Source organism: Melozone crissalis, unplaced genomic scaffold, assembly GCF_028551555.1.
Source record: "Melozone crissalis strain CALT ecotype California unplaced genomic scaffold, PUWL_Pcris_2 ptg000041l_1, whole genome shotgun sequence".
In the NCBI taxonomy this organism is placed as follows: Eukaryota; Metazoa; Chordata; class Aves; order Passeriformes; family Passerellidae; genus Melozone; species Melozone crissalis.
Genome location: NW_026535819.1, coordinates 10,352,755 through 10,367,428, shown reverse-complemented (window position 1 = coordinate 10,367,428; position 14,674 = coordinate 10,352,755). Strand labels below are relative to the sequence as shown.

The following is a 14,674-nucleotide window of genomic DNA, read 5'->3' as shown; positions in this document are numbered from 1 at the left end:
CTTGAAAAGCAGGAGGCACCACCCAAAGCCCCAAAGCTGTCTGATCTCTGCACAGCTTGAAGGTTGCAGCCATGGAGGCTCCTGAGGAGCTGCTCTGTGCTTGGACAGTGTCCCTTTTCCTGGCTGCAGCACACAGCTGGCACATGGGCTGTGCTGGCCCTTCATCCCCACCCCACAGCAAAGCCCACATCCCCTTGGCCAGACTGTGGCCACAGCAAAATGAGCTGCCTCTTGCTGAGCTGCAGCAGTTTTGAAGGCTTTGCAAATCAGATTCCTGCCCAGGCTGATATTTCCAGCTTAATTTGTCTGTTCACAGAGCACAGACACCGGGGTTTTTCCCTGAATAGCCCTAGTATCAAATGACTGGTAAGCCAAGCTAATGGATCAGTTCTCCCTTGCAAGAAGCAGCTGATTTTCCCAGCTCCTGTCTCCCACTGCTCTGGCATCCCCAGAGAGGTCTGTCCTGACAAACCAGCCTGGACACAGCCCCAGCTGCAGCTCTCCCAGCTCAGGCTCCTGCCCAGCCCTGTGTGCCCACCCTGCCCCAAGCACCCTCCTCCTCAGGATCTCCTTCCTGCATTTCACTGCTCCTTCTTGCATTTTACACCAGATTTGCTTTAAAATTGCATCCTGGGCTCTTTACACCTTGCTGGGATGGAAATGATGCTATAAACTCAATTTACAGTGCCTGGTAGTTGCTGTCACACTCCTTTTCTCCCTCCTGGCCCCACACCCCAGCAGTGGGATTTCCATCAGCTTTGGCAAGCCAAGATAACCAACCCCCCTTTGTCATGACTTTGTAGGGCCCATGATGGCTCTCCATATCACCCAAAGAACACCCTCTTGGCTACTGAGGCACAGAAAAGCTTTTGAAAGAGATGTGATGTTCTCTGGAGCACTTTTTCACCTGCCCAGTGGCCAGGCTCCTTCCAGAGCTCAGGGAGCAGATGCTCCAGGGCTTTGCTGTGAGCACAGCCCCCTACCCTGCCATGGGCTGGGGAGGACAAACAGCCCCATGCCCTGAAAACCCCAGAGCCCAGAGCTCCTGCCAGGATGGAGCCCCAAGATGCCCTTTTGAGATGCTCAGATTGGAAATGTCCTTGCACAGCTCCACCCTGGCTGGTCCCCAGCCCGTGTCAGGATCACAGCCAGCCCAGCACAGAGCTGGAATCAGTGGGTTCCAGCAGGGCTTCGTGCCCGGGCAGTGCCAGCCGGGTGCCCCAGGGCCAGCAGAGGTGGCCGAGCTGTCACCTGTGTGCATCAGCGGCCCGGGGCCGCCCGCAGAGCAGGAGCTTGGGTTGGTAACGAGGTTCTCAGGCTTTGTGCGCTGCTGTTGCTATTTTAGTCCGTCTGAAACGTGCAGGAAAAGGAATCCGGAGGCTGTGTCTCCTGCGGAGCTGTTTGTGCTGACCCACTTTGGGAGCCTGCGGAGCCGCAGCCACAGCGCCGGGAGCGGGGCCGGGCAGCGCCGGCCGGGCCGGGCCGGGCCGGGCCGCGGCTGCGGCTGCGGGAGGAGCCACCGGCCTGGGCCGGAGGGGACCCACCCGGGGACAGGGACCCGCCCTGGGCCTGCAGGGGACAGACACCAACACGGGGAGGGGACAGGCACCCACCCACACGGGGACAGCCACCCGGCCTGGGCTGGCAGGGAACAGGGACTCACACGGGGACAGGGACCCGGCCTGGGCCGGCAGGGGACAGGAACTCACGGGGACAGCACCAACACGGGGACAGGGACCCACAGGGGGACAGCCACCGGCCTGGGCCGGCAGGAGACAGCCACCAACACGGTGACACCAACACGGTGACACCCACACGGGGACAGGGCCCACACGGGGACAGCCACCAACACAGGGACAGGCACCCGCCCTCGGCCGGCAGGGGACAGGCACCCACACGGGGACAGCCACCCACCCACACAGAGACAGGCACCCACACGGAGACAGGGCCCACAAGGGGACAGCCACCAACACGGGGAGGGGACAGCCACCCACACGGGGACAGGGACCCATACAGGGACAGCCACCCACATGGGGACAGTGACCCACGTGGGGACAGCCACCAACATGGGGACAGGCACCCACATGGAGAGGGGACAGGGACCCACACGGGGACAGGAGCTGCTCCGCCACCCTGCACCAGCCAAGGGAGGGATCCAGGGGTTTTACCCCCAAAATCCCCATCTGCAGCACTTAAAACTCCTCAAACACCCCACACAGGGGTTTCTCCTCTCCCAGAGCAGTGCCACCCTCCAGGGGTTTCTCCTCTCCCACAGCAGTGCCACCCTCCAGGGGTTTCTCCTCTCCCACAGCAGTGCCACCCTCCAGGGGTTTCTCCTCTCCCACAGCAGTGTCGCTCTCCAGCAATCCAAACCCAGCCCCCAGCACACAACAGGACCCAGCAGAGAGTGCCACTGTCCCACACAGCTCCGTGGGGCAGCCCCGGCCCCAGAGGAAGTGGTTTAGGGTGTTCACTGCACCCACAGAGGGCAGGCAGAGCCTCAGAGCCCTGCTCACACACATTTCTGTGCCAGAGCTGCTGAGACAGCGCTCCCGGGCCAGGCTGGAGCTCCTCAGTGTGGGGAAAGTGCTGGGGCTGCCTTGCTGGGCATGAAAAACAGCACTCCCCAAACGAGCCCTCTATGCTTTGAGCACATCTGTGGGGTCAGGATCAAACACCTGAGCCCACCCAAGGGCACAGAAGGGGCAAATCTCTGCCCCACTGCTCCTATCACCTTAGCCCTTTCATCAGCATCCAGAGATCCCAGCTTGAACCTGTCCCTCTGCTCTCCATCCTGCCCCAGAGGCTCTCAGAGCAGGCTGGCCACGGGGTTGTGGAGCTTCAGCTGTCCAAATATCCAAATGCAGATGCTGGGAGGTGTCAGCCCAGCCTGCTTCAGCTCCAGCCAGCAGATGCAAATGCAGCCACTGCTCCCCAGGCAGGGCAGGAAGCTGCAGACACAGCAGTGCCTGAACACAAACTCCCTGCTCACCTGGCAAACAAAGAGCCTCCTGCACGCCCTCCTGGCAGGAGCATCCCTGACAAAGCCCCCCAGAGGCAGAGCCTGCCGTGCTCCAGGCAGGAATGCCCAGCTCCCGTGGCTCTCTTACCTTGCTCTCCGTAGGAGCCGCTGCCGGATGTTGCTGCTTGGTGATGTTCTCAGCCAGACACCAGCAGATCCTCTTCTTCTGCTCCTGGGAGTAAGCCTCCAAACTTAATAAGCACTCCGACTTCTGACGTAAAGGAAACACAGGCAGGGAGAAGGTCATTAGCTGTGTGTCACAGGCCCTGCAAACTCCTCTGTCCCCACACAGCACAGCAGAGCAGGGGACAGCTCTCAGCCCTGTCCTGCACCCTGGGCACAGGAGAGGCAAAGGGATTGGAGACCAGCTCCCTCCAGGGACAGGGAGAGTGCTGCAGGGGAGCTTCCATGGGCAGGAGGGGAGCAGCACAGGCAGAGCACAGGCAGTCCTGCACCCTGTGCCACTGCAGGGGAAACCGAGGGTGGAAATTGCTCTTTGCCATATGCAAACATTAATGAGGCACCAGAGCATGAACTGGTGAGAATGAGAGCCTTTGGGCTGGGTGGGGCTGGGAGGAAGAACTCAGGGAAGCTCTAGAGCAGCCTCACTGTCCTGCTGCTCACTGAACACCAGGACGAATCTGGGGATAAACTTCAGAGCAGCCCCCATCCTATTCCTCGTTTAACACCAGGATGAATTTGTGGATAAACTTCACTGCATCCTCCCCATTCTGCTCCTCAGTGAACCCCAGGATTAATCTGGGGATAAACTCCAGAGCAGCCTCCCCATCCTGCTCCTCACTGAACACCAGGGTGAATTTGGGGATAAACTCCAGCCTCCCTGTCCTGTTCCTCACTTAACATCGGGATGAATCTGGGCATAAACTCCAGAGCAGCTTCCCATCCTATTCCTCATTTAACATCAGGATGAATTTGGGGATAAACTTCACAGCATCTTCCCCATCCTGCTCCTCACTGAACACCAGGATTAATCTGGGGATAAACTCCAGAGCAGCCTTGCTGTCCTGCTCCTCACTGAACACCAGGATGAATTTGGGGGTGCACTTCACCGCATCCTCCCCATCCTGCTCCTCATGAGCACCAGGATCAGAATTTGGGGATAAACTCTAGAGCAGTCCCCCATCCTACTCCTCATTTAACATCAGGATGAATTTGGGGATAAACTCTAGAGCAGTCCCCCATCCTGCTCCTCACTGAACAGGATGAATTTGGGAATAAACTTCACAGCATCTTCCCCATCCTGCTCCTCACTGAACACCAGGACCAGAATTTAGGGATAAACTTCACAGCAGCCTCCCCATCCTGCTCCTCACTGAACACCAGGACCAGAATTTAGGGATAAACTTCACAGCAGCCTCCCCATCCTGCTCCTCACTGAACACCAGGATGAATCTGGGATAAACTCCAGCCTCCCTGTCCTGTTCCTCACCAGGATGAATCTGGGGATGAAGCTCCAGCTCTGGTCACACACTGTCTGTTAGCAACATGCAACAAGGAAGGCATTAAGAGAAATGATGAGAAGTCATCCCAGCTGAGCCCACCTCCTCTTGTGCCCTTCCCTGCACACACCTTCTGTTCCTCCTGGACAGGTTTTCTTTGGGCCAAATCTCACTCACTTAAGGAACTTTCTGACCAAGTCTCCTCAGCAGCTGCCTCCCAGCCCTTCAACTGCTTATCTCTCATGCTAAAAATTAAGCATTATAACATCTGCTGCCTGCTGGGATTTTGCACGTTTCACTTTATAAAGAAATGCCCAAGGTTGGATCATCTCCTTAAGTGGCCAGAGGGGAAAAGAAAAAAATATCAAAGCACAACTTCAGGACAGACTGCAAAGAAAGGAAAAAGAGTCGTTCACTGAGGGCCATAAAAAAGACCTTTTCTTTCCCCCCAGAATTTCCTTCCAGAAGGGCAGGTCCCCAGTAGCTGGTTTTTCCCAGAAAGGTCAGAGAGAACCTGCAGCTTTGTGACTCCAGAGACATAACACAGCCAGAAGGGGAAATGCTCTTTAGTCACACCATTTAAATCAGTGTTTGCATTGGATGGGAATTCATTCATGTTCCATCCAAAATCCCCTGAAGTGGTAAATAAACCAAGCTCCCACATCACCTCCTGGGAAAGAGGGCTCTGGCTCAGTCCTTTGCCCCTGCAAGGAGACTTCCACGAGGAGAAAGTTTGAGCTTTCTTATGCCTGGACATCCCCACACTTATTCCTACAGGTTTTAACACTGAAAATTCCTTCTCAGGCTTCCTGAGCACAATCAGAATAAGCAGAGGTTTGGGATTCAGGGACAAGAAGTGGTGGGGCTCCCTCTTGCCCCCAGATCCTGGGTGGCAGTGATGCTCAGAGCATCCCTGGAGTGTCACAGTGAGTTTTTCCCATCCTGGATGTCCCAGTCTGTCCCAGTCCCACACCAGCAGGTCACCAGGCTGCACCACTGTGACACCCACTCATCCCTAGGAAGTCATTCCCACTTTAGAGGGGAGGATGGGCACCCTTTGCTGGGATGGAATCCAGGCTGGCACTTCCCTGCCCCACATCTGTGGTCAGAAGAGAAGGAAGCAGGAGCTCAGCAGAGCCCCAAAGCCCTGGGGAGCTGTGAGGAGCCCACCCTGGTGCTGGAAGTGCTGCACACCCCCAGCCCTGCCAAGCTCCTGTGGCTCCCCTGCAGCCAGGCTCAAAGCAGCTCCAAGGACATCTCTGTGCCCTGGCTGTGACAGACACAGAGCTCACCTAGCCCTGCCCTGAGCCCCTCCCTGATTCAATTACAGCCCATCTCTTTGATTGAATTTAGCACTCAGCCACGCTCAGCTCCTGCAGGCTGCTGAGAGCAAAGTGCCCCCTGCTCCTCCTGCTCCCCCTGAGCTGCTGCAGGCTCCCCAACCTCGGCCACCCTGGAGTGGCACAGCCAGGAGAGCACAATTCCCTCTGCTCCAGAGCTCAGGGAAGGGCAACCAGCCCAAAGTGTGTGCCAGGTACTGTGGGCAAGGCTGAGGGGGGCACATGAACAGCCAAAATTGCATTTATCCAACATAAATGCACCACAGTGACATTTAACCTCTCCAATGTGCATTTCCCAAGGAAAGAGCTCTGGTTTTCCCTCTCCCATCAACCTGCTTGCCCAAAAGCTTCACCTGGACTGGGGAAAGCCCAACCTGCAGGGGCTGAGCACCCACAGCTGCCTCCAAACCCAGGCAAAGCCCTTTGGGATGCAGCCAGATGAAGGGTTGGGTGTTATTTGGGATAAAACTCGTGTCCTGTGTCCCTGGAGCCTGGTCCAGGCTGGGTGCTGAGCTGCCCACCCAGGGGAGGCTGGGGAGGGGTCAGGGAGCTGTGCCTGCACACGCTGCCCTGGGAGCTGGGAACAGCCTCCCCTGATTGTTTTCCTTCAGGGAGGCTGCTGCTGGCCTGCCAATATTTACAGAGAGAAAACAGGGTTTGATCTCTAGGGCTGGGAAAGGAGGATGCAGATGGTGTGAAGGGGGCCTTTGCCACCAGATAAAGGCAGCGACTGGAGTGGCTGCCAGTGGCTTTGTGCCTGCCTTCCCACAGTGACAAACATGTTATTGCAGGTGCTGTGTGCTCAGGGCAGTCCCAGCACCCCACACTGCCCGAGGGAGGGCAGGAGAACACAGCAGGTACTGCAGAGAATGGTCCAAGCCAGCACCAGCCCCAGCCAGGCCCTGCCACAGCCAAGGATGCTCTGCAGGAAAAGTTCCTCCTGCTCCATGGGAACAGCTCCCCCAGGCTGGGACCCAACCCCACGGCAGCCAGGGACAGGTCTGGCCATGCAGAGCTCCTGCCTACCCCAGCAGACAGCACACAAGGAGGGGCTGTGCACTCTGCAGCCCATAAATCATGAGAGGAGCCCCCAGACCCCACACCCCGAGCCCCTGACTGCAGACACCCCTCTGTGCAGGGTCCCCTGGGGCTCTGTGTGACACTGCAAAGCTGAGACAGCACAGGAATGAGGAGCCAGACTCAGTCTGACACCTCTGGTGCCCTGAGCTCAGTGCCCAGCAGAGCCCAGGGCTGTTCTCTCACCACTGTCTGTCCTGGCTGTGTGAGGGACACATTCCCAGGCTGAGAGGGAGGGAATCAATCACAGATTGATTTGAGATGCAAGGGGCATTAAAGCCCATCCAGTGCCACCCCTGCCATGGCAGGGACACCTCCCACTGTCCCAGGTGCTCCCAGCCCTGCCCAGCCTGGCCTTGGGCACTGCCAGGGATCCAGGGGCAGCCCCAGCTGCTCACAGATGCAGGGATGCTCTGGTGCTCCTTCCCTGGGCTCTGTCCCCAGCCTGGTGGCAGGGTGCTTTGGGGACAGGCTCCCAGCCCAGCCCTGCCCTCCAAGGCTCAGGGTTGGGTCCTGGCCAAGGGCAGCAGAGATCCCAGAGGGGAAGTACCTCGGAAACTGCTCCAGACTACAATGGCTCCAAATCACAGAGCAAACCTTCCCAGGGAGAAACAGCCAGCCCTGGGAATATCCTGTGCACAAAACAGGGCACTGCTGCCTGCTGACTTCATGCTCCACCAACCAAGGGCTGCTGAGAAAGTTCTGTTTGCTCCCTGCTGGGGGAGTGGGGGGGACCAGGGCTCTTCCTGTGCGTTTTGGACTGCTGGGCACACTGGTGATGCCCAAAAAACAAACCCTGGCACTAACAGCAGGGGCTCGTCTAGAGCTGGGATGCCCAAAAGGTGCCAGGGGTGCTGCAGGAGAGGATGTGCATGGAGATAACACTGGCAGGACACAGCAGTCCCTGCATGGCTCTGCTCTGGGTCATGTTTTTGGGAGCACTGATGGTGGCATGGCCTGGGGGATGCCCAGAGGGTGTGGATGCCACATCCCTGGAAGTGTCCAAGGCCAGGCTGGACAGGACCCTGAACAACCTGACCCAGGGAGAGGCATCCTGGCCATGGCAGGGTTGGAACAAGATGGGCTCTAAGGTCCAACCCAAACCATTCTGCTATTCTGGGGTTCTCTGTTAAACCTCCAGGAGGAAAATCAGCCTGGAGAACCTTTTCCACCCCCTGTGGAGCAGCCAGTGAGGACACAAGGCTGTTTCCCAGACCAGGCAGTTGTGTTTAAGTGGCTCATCAGGTAAAAGCCTTCCCAGGAATCTCTGAGAGCAGCCAGGCACGGAGCTCCCACTGCAAACACTGCAGAGAGCAGGGCCAGCACCTTCCTGCTCTGCAGACATCCTTTCCTCTCAGAGCTGAGTGGCCCCAGCAGCATCAAGCTCACCCACCCAGGCCCAGCACAGCCCCAGAGCTCCCCCAGAGCTTTCCCTGCCTCTTCCCTGGCACAGCCCCATGGGCAGAGAGCTCCAGCCTGTGCAAACAGCCCCAGGGCCCTCTGAAATCATCACTCTGTGCTGTCTGGGCCTTTTTAAAATCTCTCTAGCACTGTAACTGCACCATATCAACGCTTCTTTTTGCCAACACCTGGGAAATGACCCCAAAATTAAACTGGGGGGAGAAAACTAATGTTTTTTGGTCATCTCAACACTCCGGGTCAGGCTGAGCTGTGTGAAGATGCACAAAACCAGGAGAGCAGAGTGTCCCTGTTTATCTGCTCCTCCAGCTGGGACAGGAGCACTCCCTGCTCTGCTGAGGAGCCCTGAGCTGGGAACTGGCAGTGCCCCAGAGCTGGCAGTGCCCAGGCTCTGGGTTGTGCCAGCCTGGGGTTTCTGCCACTGGTGTCACCCAACATCTGAGCCAGGGAAAGCCCCAGGCCAAGGAAGGGAAGCCCAGGGTCTGTCTGCACAGAGCAGCAGCCTGGCCCCAGCTCCAGAGCCACTGCCATGGGTGTCCCAGCTCCAGAGCCACTGCCATGGGTGTCCCAGCTCCAGAGCCACTGCCTTGGGTGTCCCAGCTCCAGGGACATCCCAGGAGACAGCAGGGCCAGGGGGACATTGCACTGGAACCTGGGGCTGCCGTGGGATGCTGGGTTGGGCACTTTTAGAACACCTCAGCATCTGGGGCAATCTGCACGTGGGCTCATGTCACAGCATTCCCAGAGGAGCTTCTCCACAGGCTGGCATTGCTCTGACCTTGCCTCCCTGCAGCTGTAGCTGGGACTGCTCAGCACCACCCAGACAAATGCAGGGGCTGGGACCTGAGGGCCTTTGGAGGGGGAAATGGAAAGCTCAGTTCAGGAATGAGTTAAGCTGCTGCTGTGGGTGTGACATGGCAGAGGGACCCAGTGCCCAGCTCTCAGGGGTGACTCAAGGCTTGGGGAATCTCTCCAGCATCCCAGAAATGAGCCATGGAGGAAACAAAGGCAATGCCAGAGAGCAGGAAAGGATTTTTCCTTGGGTAACATCTCCTGGCCACCAGCAGCAGAATGGAGCACAGGGAGTCGCCCCTTCCCCTGAACAGGATGGGAACAGAGGTGCCCAGTTCTGTTCTCTCACAATATTCATGTCACAGAAGTGGTGAGAGCAAGGAGTGTCCAGGCTGTCTCTGCCCTGGGAATGATCCCAGCCCCTGCAGCCCTGCCTGAGTGATCCCAGCCCTGCCTGCAGTGCCTCCCCCACAGCCCAGGGGACCCTTCCCCTGTGCAAGACAAGCTGATCACACAGATTACAGCCACAAACCTGACAAGCACCTTCTCCTGTCCTCTTGTGAATGAGAGGAAACTGAGATACAATTCCAGCAGAGCACACAGCCCATTTCCCACACAAAGGCTCACCTCCACTCCCTTCTCACTGAACAAATTCCCCTCAGCTTGGGCTCCTAGCTTTGATGTCACCCCAGCCCTGCCCTTTTGCCCTCTCCCTATCACCAAACCATGTGCCCAAGTGCCCTCTGGATCTGCCCAGACAGTGCCCAAAATGCTCCTTGCAAACTCTGCTGATGGTGTGTCCAGAACAGCCAGCTCCAAATTACCCAGGTGTTTAAAATCTGCCAGAGTGTCCCTGAGACTCGTCCTCAGTGCCATCAGTAAATTGCTTTTCCCAGCATTCAGATTTGCTGTTTGGAGACAGAACCTGGGCTCTCCCTGGCTCCTCCCTTTGGGCCAATGCCACATCCCAAAGGGCACCCAGTGAGCAGAGAACACCTTGGGAAATGAATGCTGCTGTGGAATGAGCTGGGCCATGGATGGAGAGAGGCACAGTACACAGGGCACAGCATTCTGTGATCATTTCCCAGAGCATCCCCTGGGCACAGCTGAGGGTGGGAACAGGAGCAGGGATGTGCCCACACAGAGCCAGGCTGCCAGAGCAGCTGTGGATCCCTGGCAGTGTCCAAGCCTGCCCAGCAAGTGCCATCCCTGGCCATCATCATTAAAGATGATCTTTAAAGTCCCTCCCAAGCCAAACCAGTCTGGGATTCTCTGATGGCCAAGGTGGGGGACAGTGGCATTTCCCTGGCACTTGTCCAGAGGCTCTCCCATGCAGGATGGGCATGTCCAAGGCAAAGCCAGCTCAGGCACAGTCACAGCATCAATTTGCTCAGCTCTGAATGAGTGCCCACCACAGCAGCACAAGGAGTTGCTGCTGGAAGGATTTTCTGTTTCCCAGGACAAACTCCTGTGTCTGCAGATGAAAACTTCCAGAGGAAAAAAAAAAAGATCAAAATTGCCAGTGCTTTTCAAAGGAAAAACTTACTGAGCTGTTTGGTTTTAAGTCGATTTGGTCTGAATGTGTTGGGCTGGAATCAAACACTTGTAACAATGCATTAAACCCCTGACCTGCAGTTTCCTCTCAGCAGGATATTTCCGGAGCAGGGAAGGGTGTGAATGCAGCCCTGGAGCACACTCACAGCTCCACACAGCTCCCTCTGAGGCTGCCCATGCCCAGCAGGCAGCAAACATTCCCTGCTGACAGCTTGTACACACCCCATGAGGGGTGTGTGTGTCCTGCAGGGAATGGGGAAAATGCAGACAAACTCTCACATCCCAAATCCTGTGGGGTGCAGAAATGTGGGTCCACACTGAATCCCAGAAACCCAGACTGGTTTGGGTTGGAAAGGACCTTAAAGCTCATCCCATCCCACCCCTGCCATGGCAGGGACACCTCCCACTGTCCCAGGCTGCTCCCACCCCTGTCCAACACTTGGGCATTGCCAGGGATGCAGGGGCAGCCACAGCTGCTCTGGGCACCCTGTGCCAGTTCTTGCAGTGCCCAAATCAGCCAGAGGCTGTCACAGGCAGGAGCTGTTCAACTTCAAACTGTGCTTTTTGGATTTAAAATCCCAAAAGGAAAGATGGCCCAGGCAGGGTCTCAGTGCACTGCCAGGAGTTTTTAACATTTCAGCTGGCAAACAGAAAAAACAGAGGAGCTGTAATGGCCATCAACTGAAACACCAGGAGTTCCACCCAACATGAGGAAGAGCAACTCTCCATGAGGGTGGCGGAGCTCTGGAACAGCTGCCCAGGGAGGGTGTGGGGTGTCCCTCTCTGGAGACACGTGGACACTTTCCTGTGCCACCTGCCCCAGGTGCCCCTGCCTTGGCTGTTCTGGGACTCTGTGATCCCAGGTACACACTCAGGCATTCCTGAGATCTAAAGGTGCCACCTCCACCTCCAAAATCCTGGCTCATGTCTGTGCTGGGGCCATCACAGCCACCAGAAGGAACCAAACCCCCGCAGAGCCTCCCTCTGCTCTCACATCCTTTCCAATCCCATTCTACATTCAGCCTTTCCAGCATGCCAAGTGCCCCTCCAGAACCGGGTCCATGTTCACTCAGGATCTCCAAACCCTGCAGTTTTCACCTTGCACAGGCTGAAAAACAAACACCCTTCATGCTGGAACCCACAGCAGGCTCTGCAGCTCCTGCTAGCTCTGCCTGCAAACAGCCACACTGCCCAGGGTTCCAACTCTGTGCAGTGATTTATTACACACAATTAGACAGGATGAGCAGCAGAAGCTTTTTTTGTGACACTTCCTGAAGGTTGGAATTTTCTCTCTTGTTTATAATAAATTAAGGAACTCACAGGTATTAGAACATACTTTCGTTTTGTAATGTGTCACATTCAGATGCAAATCTGTGACCTTATGGGTCAGAACATTACTCAGAAACCCTCAAGATGAGCAATAGCAGGAGGCTGCAGCTCAAGGCTTCAGCAGAGAGCTCTTCCAGCAGCAAAGGCAGTGGCAGCCTGGCCCCGTGGGCTCCTCTCAGCTCTCAGCAGCACTAAACACATTAGTGCTCATTGCAGATGATTTGTGGGCAACAAACAGCAGCTCAAGAGCTTCCTCCGACCTCCCAGCCCATCACAGCAGCACAATGGATGTGTCTGCCCAGCCCAGGGCGACAGGAGCCCAGCTGAGAGCAGCCACAAACCCCCCTGGGCCACCAGCAGCAGGGACAGAGCCAGGAGAGGCTCAGGGCACACAGAGCCAGGGATGGAGCAGGTCACGATGGGGAGAGACCCCTGAGGGTGACACGGGGCCAAAATGCCATGAGAGCTCACACATCCTGCCCCTATCCATCCTCATCCCTTCCAGCTGCCAGGGCTGAGCAGCCAGACAGTCCTGACCCCCCTCAGGAACCTGAACATGTCCCCAGAGCACAGCCAGCCCCTCTCAGGGCAATCCCTGTCCCCAGAGCACAGCCAGCCCCTCTGCAGAGCAATCCCTGTCCCCAGAGCACAGCCAGCCCCTCTCAGGGCAATCCCTGTCCCCAGAGCACAGCCAGCCCCTCTGCAGAGCAATCCCTGTCCCCAGGGCACAGCCAGCCCCTCTCAGGGCAATCCCTGTCCCCAGAGCACAGCCAGCCCCTCTGCAGAGCAATCCCTGTCCCCAGGGCACAGCCAGCCCTCTCCAGAGGGATTTCTGTCCCCAGGGCACAGCCAGCCCCTCTCAAAGGGAATCCCTGTCCCCAGGGCACAGCCAGCCCCTCTCAGGGCAATCCCTGTCCCCAGGGCACAGCCAGCCCCTCTGCAGAGCAATCCCTGTCCCCAGGGCACAGCCAGCCCCTCTGCAGAGCAATCCCTGTCCCCAGGGCACAGCCAGCCCCTCTCAGGGCAATCCCTGTCCCCAGGGCACAGCCAGCCCCTCTGCAGAGCAATCCCTGTCCCCAGGGCACAGCCAGCCCTCTCCAGAGGGATTTCTGTCCCCAGGGTACAGCCAGCCCCTCTCAAAAGGACTCCCTGTCCCCAGGGCACAGCCAGACCCTCAGGGGAGCCCATCCTTGCAGAGCCCATCCTTGCAGAGGCTGTTCCCACAGCCAGGAAGGAGACTGAGCTTTTCAGGGCAGAAGAAGGTGCCACAAGCAGAGTGTGGCACCCGCTGGACACCAGAGCTGCCAGGTGCTGGGGAGAGCTGCACTGAGATGACCCAAGGACTGCTGCAAGTGCCACTTCCCAGTGCCCAGCCCTCAACTGAGAGCAGGCCCACTGCAAACATCACCTTATCACACAAACCCAGGCTCCCACCAGGCCAGAGGGGTGCCCACAGCCTCCCCACTGTCCCCTTGCAGTATTTCTGTGAGAGCCAGCCTGCAGGGACACCTCTGAGGGGACTGTCCCCTCCCAGCCTCCTGGTGACACCCCATAGGCCTGTAAACAAAGATCTGCTCCCAAAATGTGAGTGCCAAAAAGAAAAGAGAGATAACCTGAAGGAGATGCTCTTTCTGGCTTTCCTGCAGGAATCAGATGCTGGAATGCTCCCAGGCTGGCTCCCAGAACATCCCATCCTTTCACTCTCCACCTGGGGCCAAAGGCACAGCCCCTGTGCTGCACATCTGGGGGTTCCTGCTCTCCTGCCCCATCCCCAGCCCTGCAGCCCTGTCCCCCCTCCCTGTGGCTCCTGGGGAGGTGACTTGCATGTCACAGGTCACTGCTTCCCAGAAGAGACGTCTGAGAGAAGTGTGCTGGGAGAGCCCCATGCTGCCCTGGCTCACTGCTGACTCACAGGCACATCCCCACCTTGTTCCCCTTTCAAACCCCAATTTCCCACTGCTGGAGAGCCCCAGGGCACCCACAGCTGGCAGGTTCCTGTCCCCTCCACCTTGGAGCCAGGTGAGGGCAGAGCAGCAGCCTTGTGTTGGGAAGGATGAAAGTTTGACAAGAAGGTCTCACAGATGCTTAGCAGAAAGATTTTTAAATGTAGAGTCTGAGGAAGGAATAGAGATGGAAGCAAATTTTGATATAGAAGAAAAGAATTGCTGAGCCAATCTTACTGACTAACCAAGGAGCCAAAGGGTGTGTTAGTTAGAAGGGGTTTTTATGGCTCAGAGCAAAGGATAAACCCACCCCAAACAAGATGATGTTTTTACCAAGCAGAAAGAGAGCACAGGCAAACAAGGCAGCAAAGTTGCAAGTAAAACAAAGTCTCAGAATTTTCCACTGCAAGAAAACTGAAAAACAACTTCTTCTTAATCTGTGATGTACTGACTTTTAGTGATTGGAGAACAGTAACATGAATATGGTAATTACAGTAGTTATGATAGGCTATAGATAAAAGTTAAGGTATAGATTGGTTCTACTGTATTAAGATGCTGAGCAAGGAAAAGTCTATAATGCATTGTAACCAAAACCAAAGGGTCTCCAGGCCTGCCTGCAGCTGGAGCTGACAGCTGTGGGCACAGCTCTGTCACCCACGGCCCTGGGCTGCTGTAACATCCCAGATGGAATAAACTGCATTTTGTATACAATAAACTGCATTTTGTGTACAATAAACT

At 56.7% G+C, this 14,674-nt stretch overlaps 1 protein-coding gene across 1 annotated transcript in view; it reads right to left on the bottom strand.

The window, feature by feature from the left end:
* RGS3 (regulator of G protein signaling 3) overlaps positions 1–14,674 on the bottom strand; it is a 65,384-nt gene that overhangs the window by 24,121 nt on the left and 26,589 nt on the right. Inside the window, exon 10 of the mRNA XM_054283915.1 lies at positions 3,111–3,233. Coding sequence (XP_054139890.1) covers positions 3,111–3,233 — 123 coding nt within the window. The remainder of the gene's footprint in view (positions 1–3,110; positions 3,234–14,674) is intronic.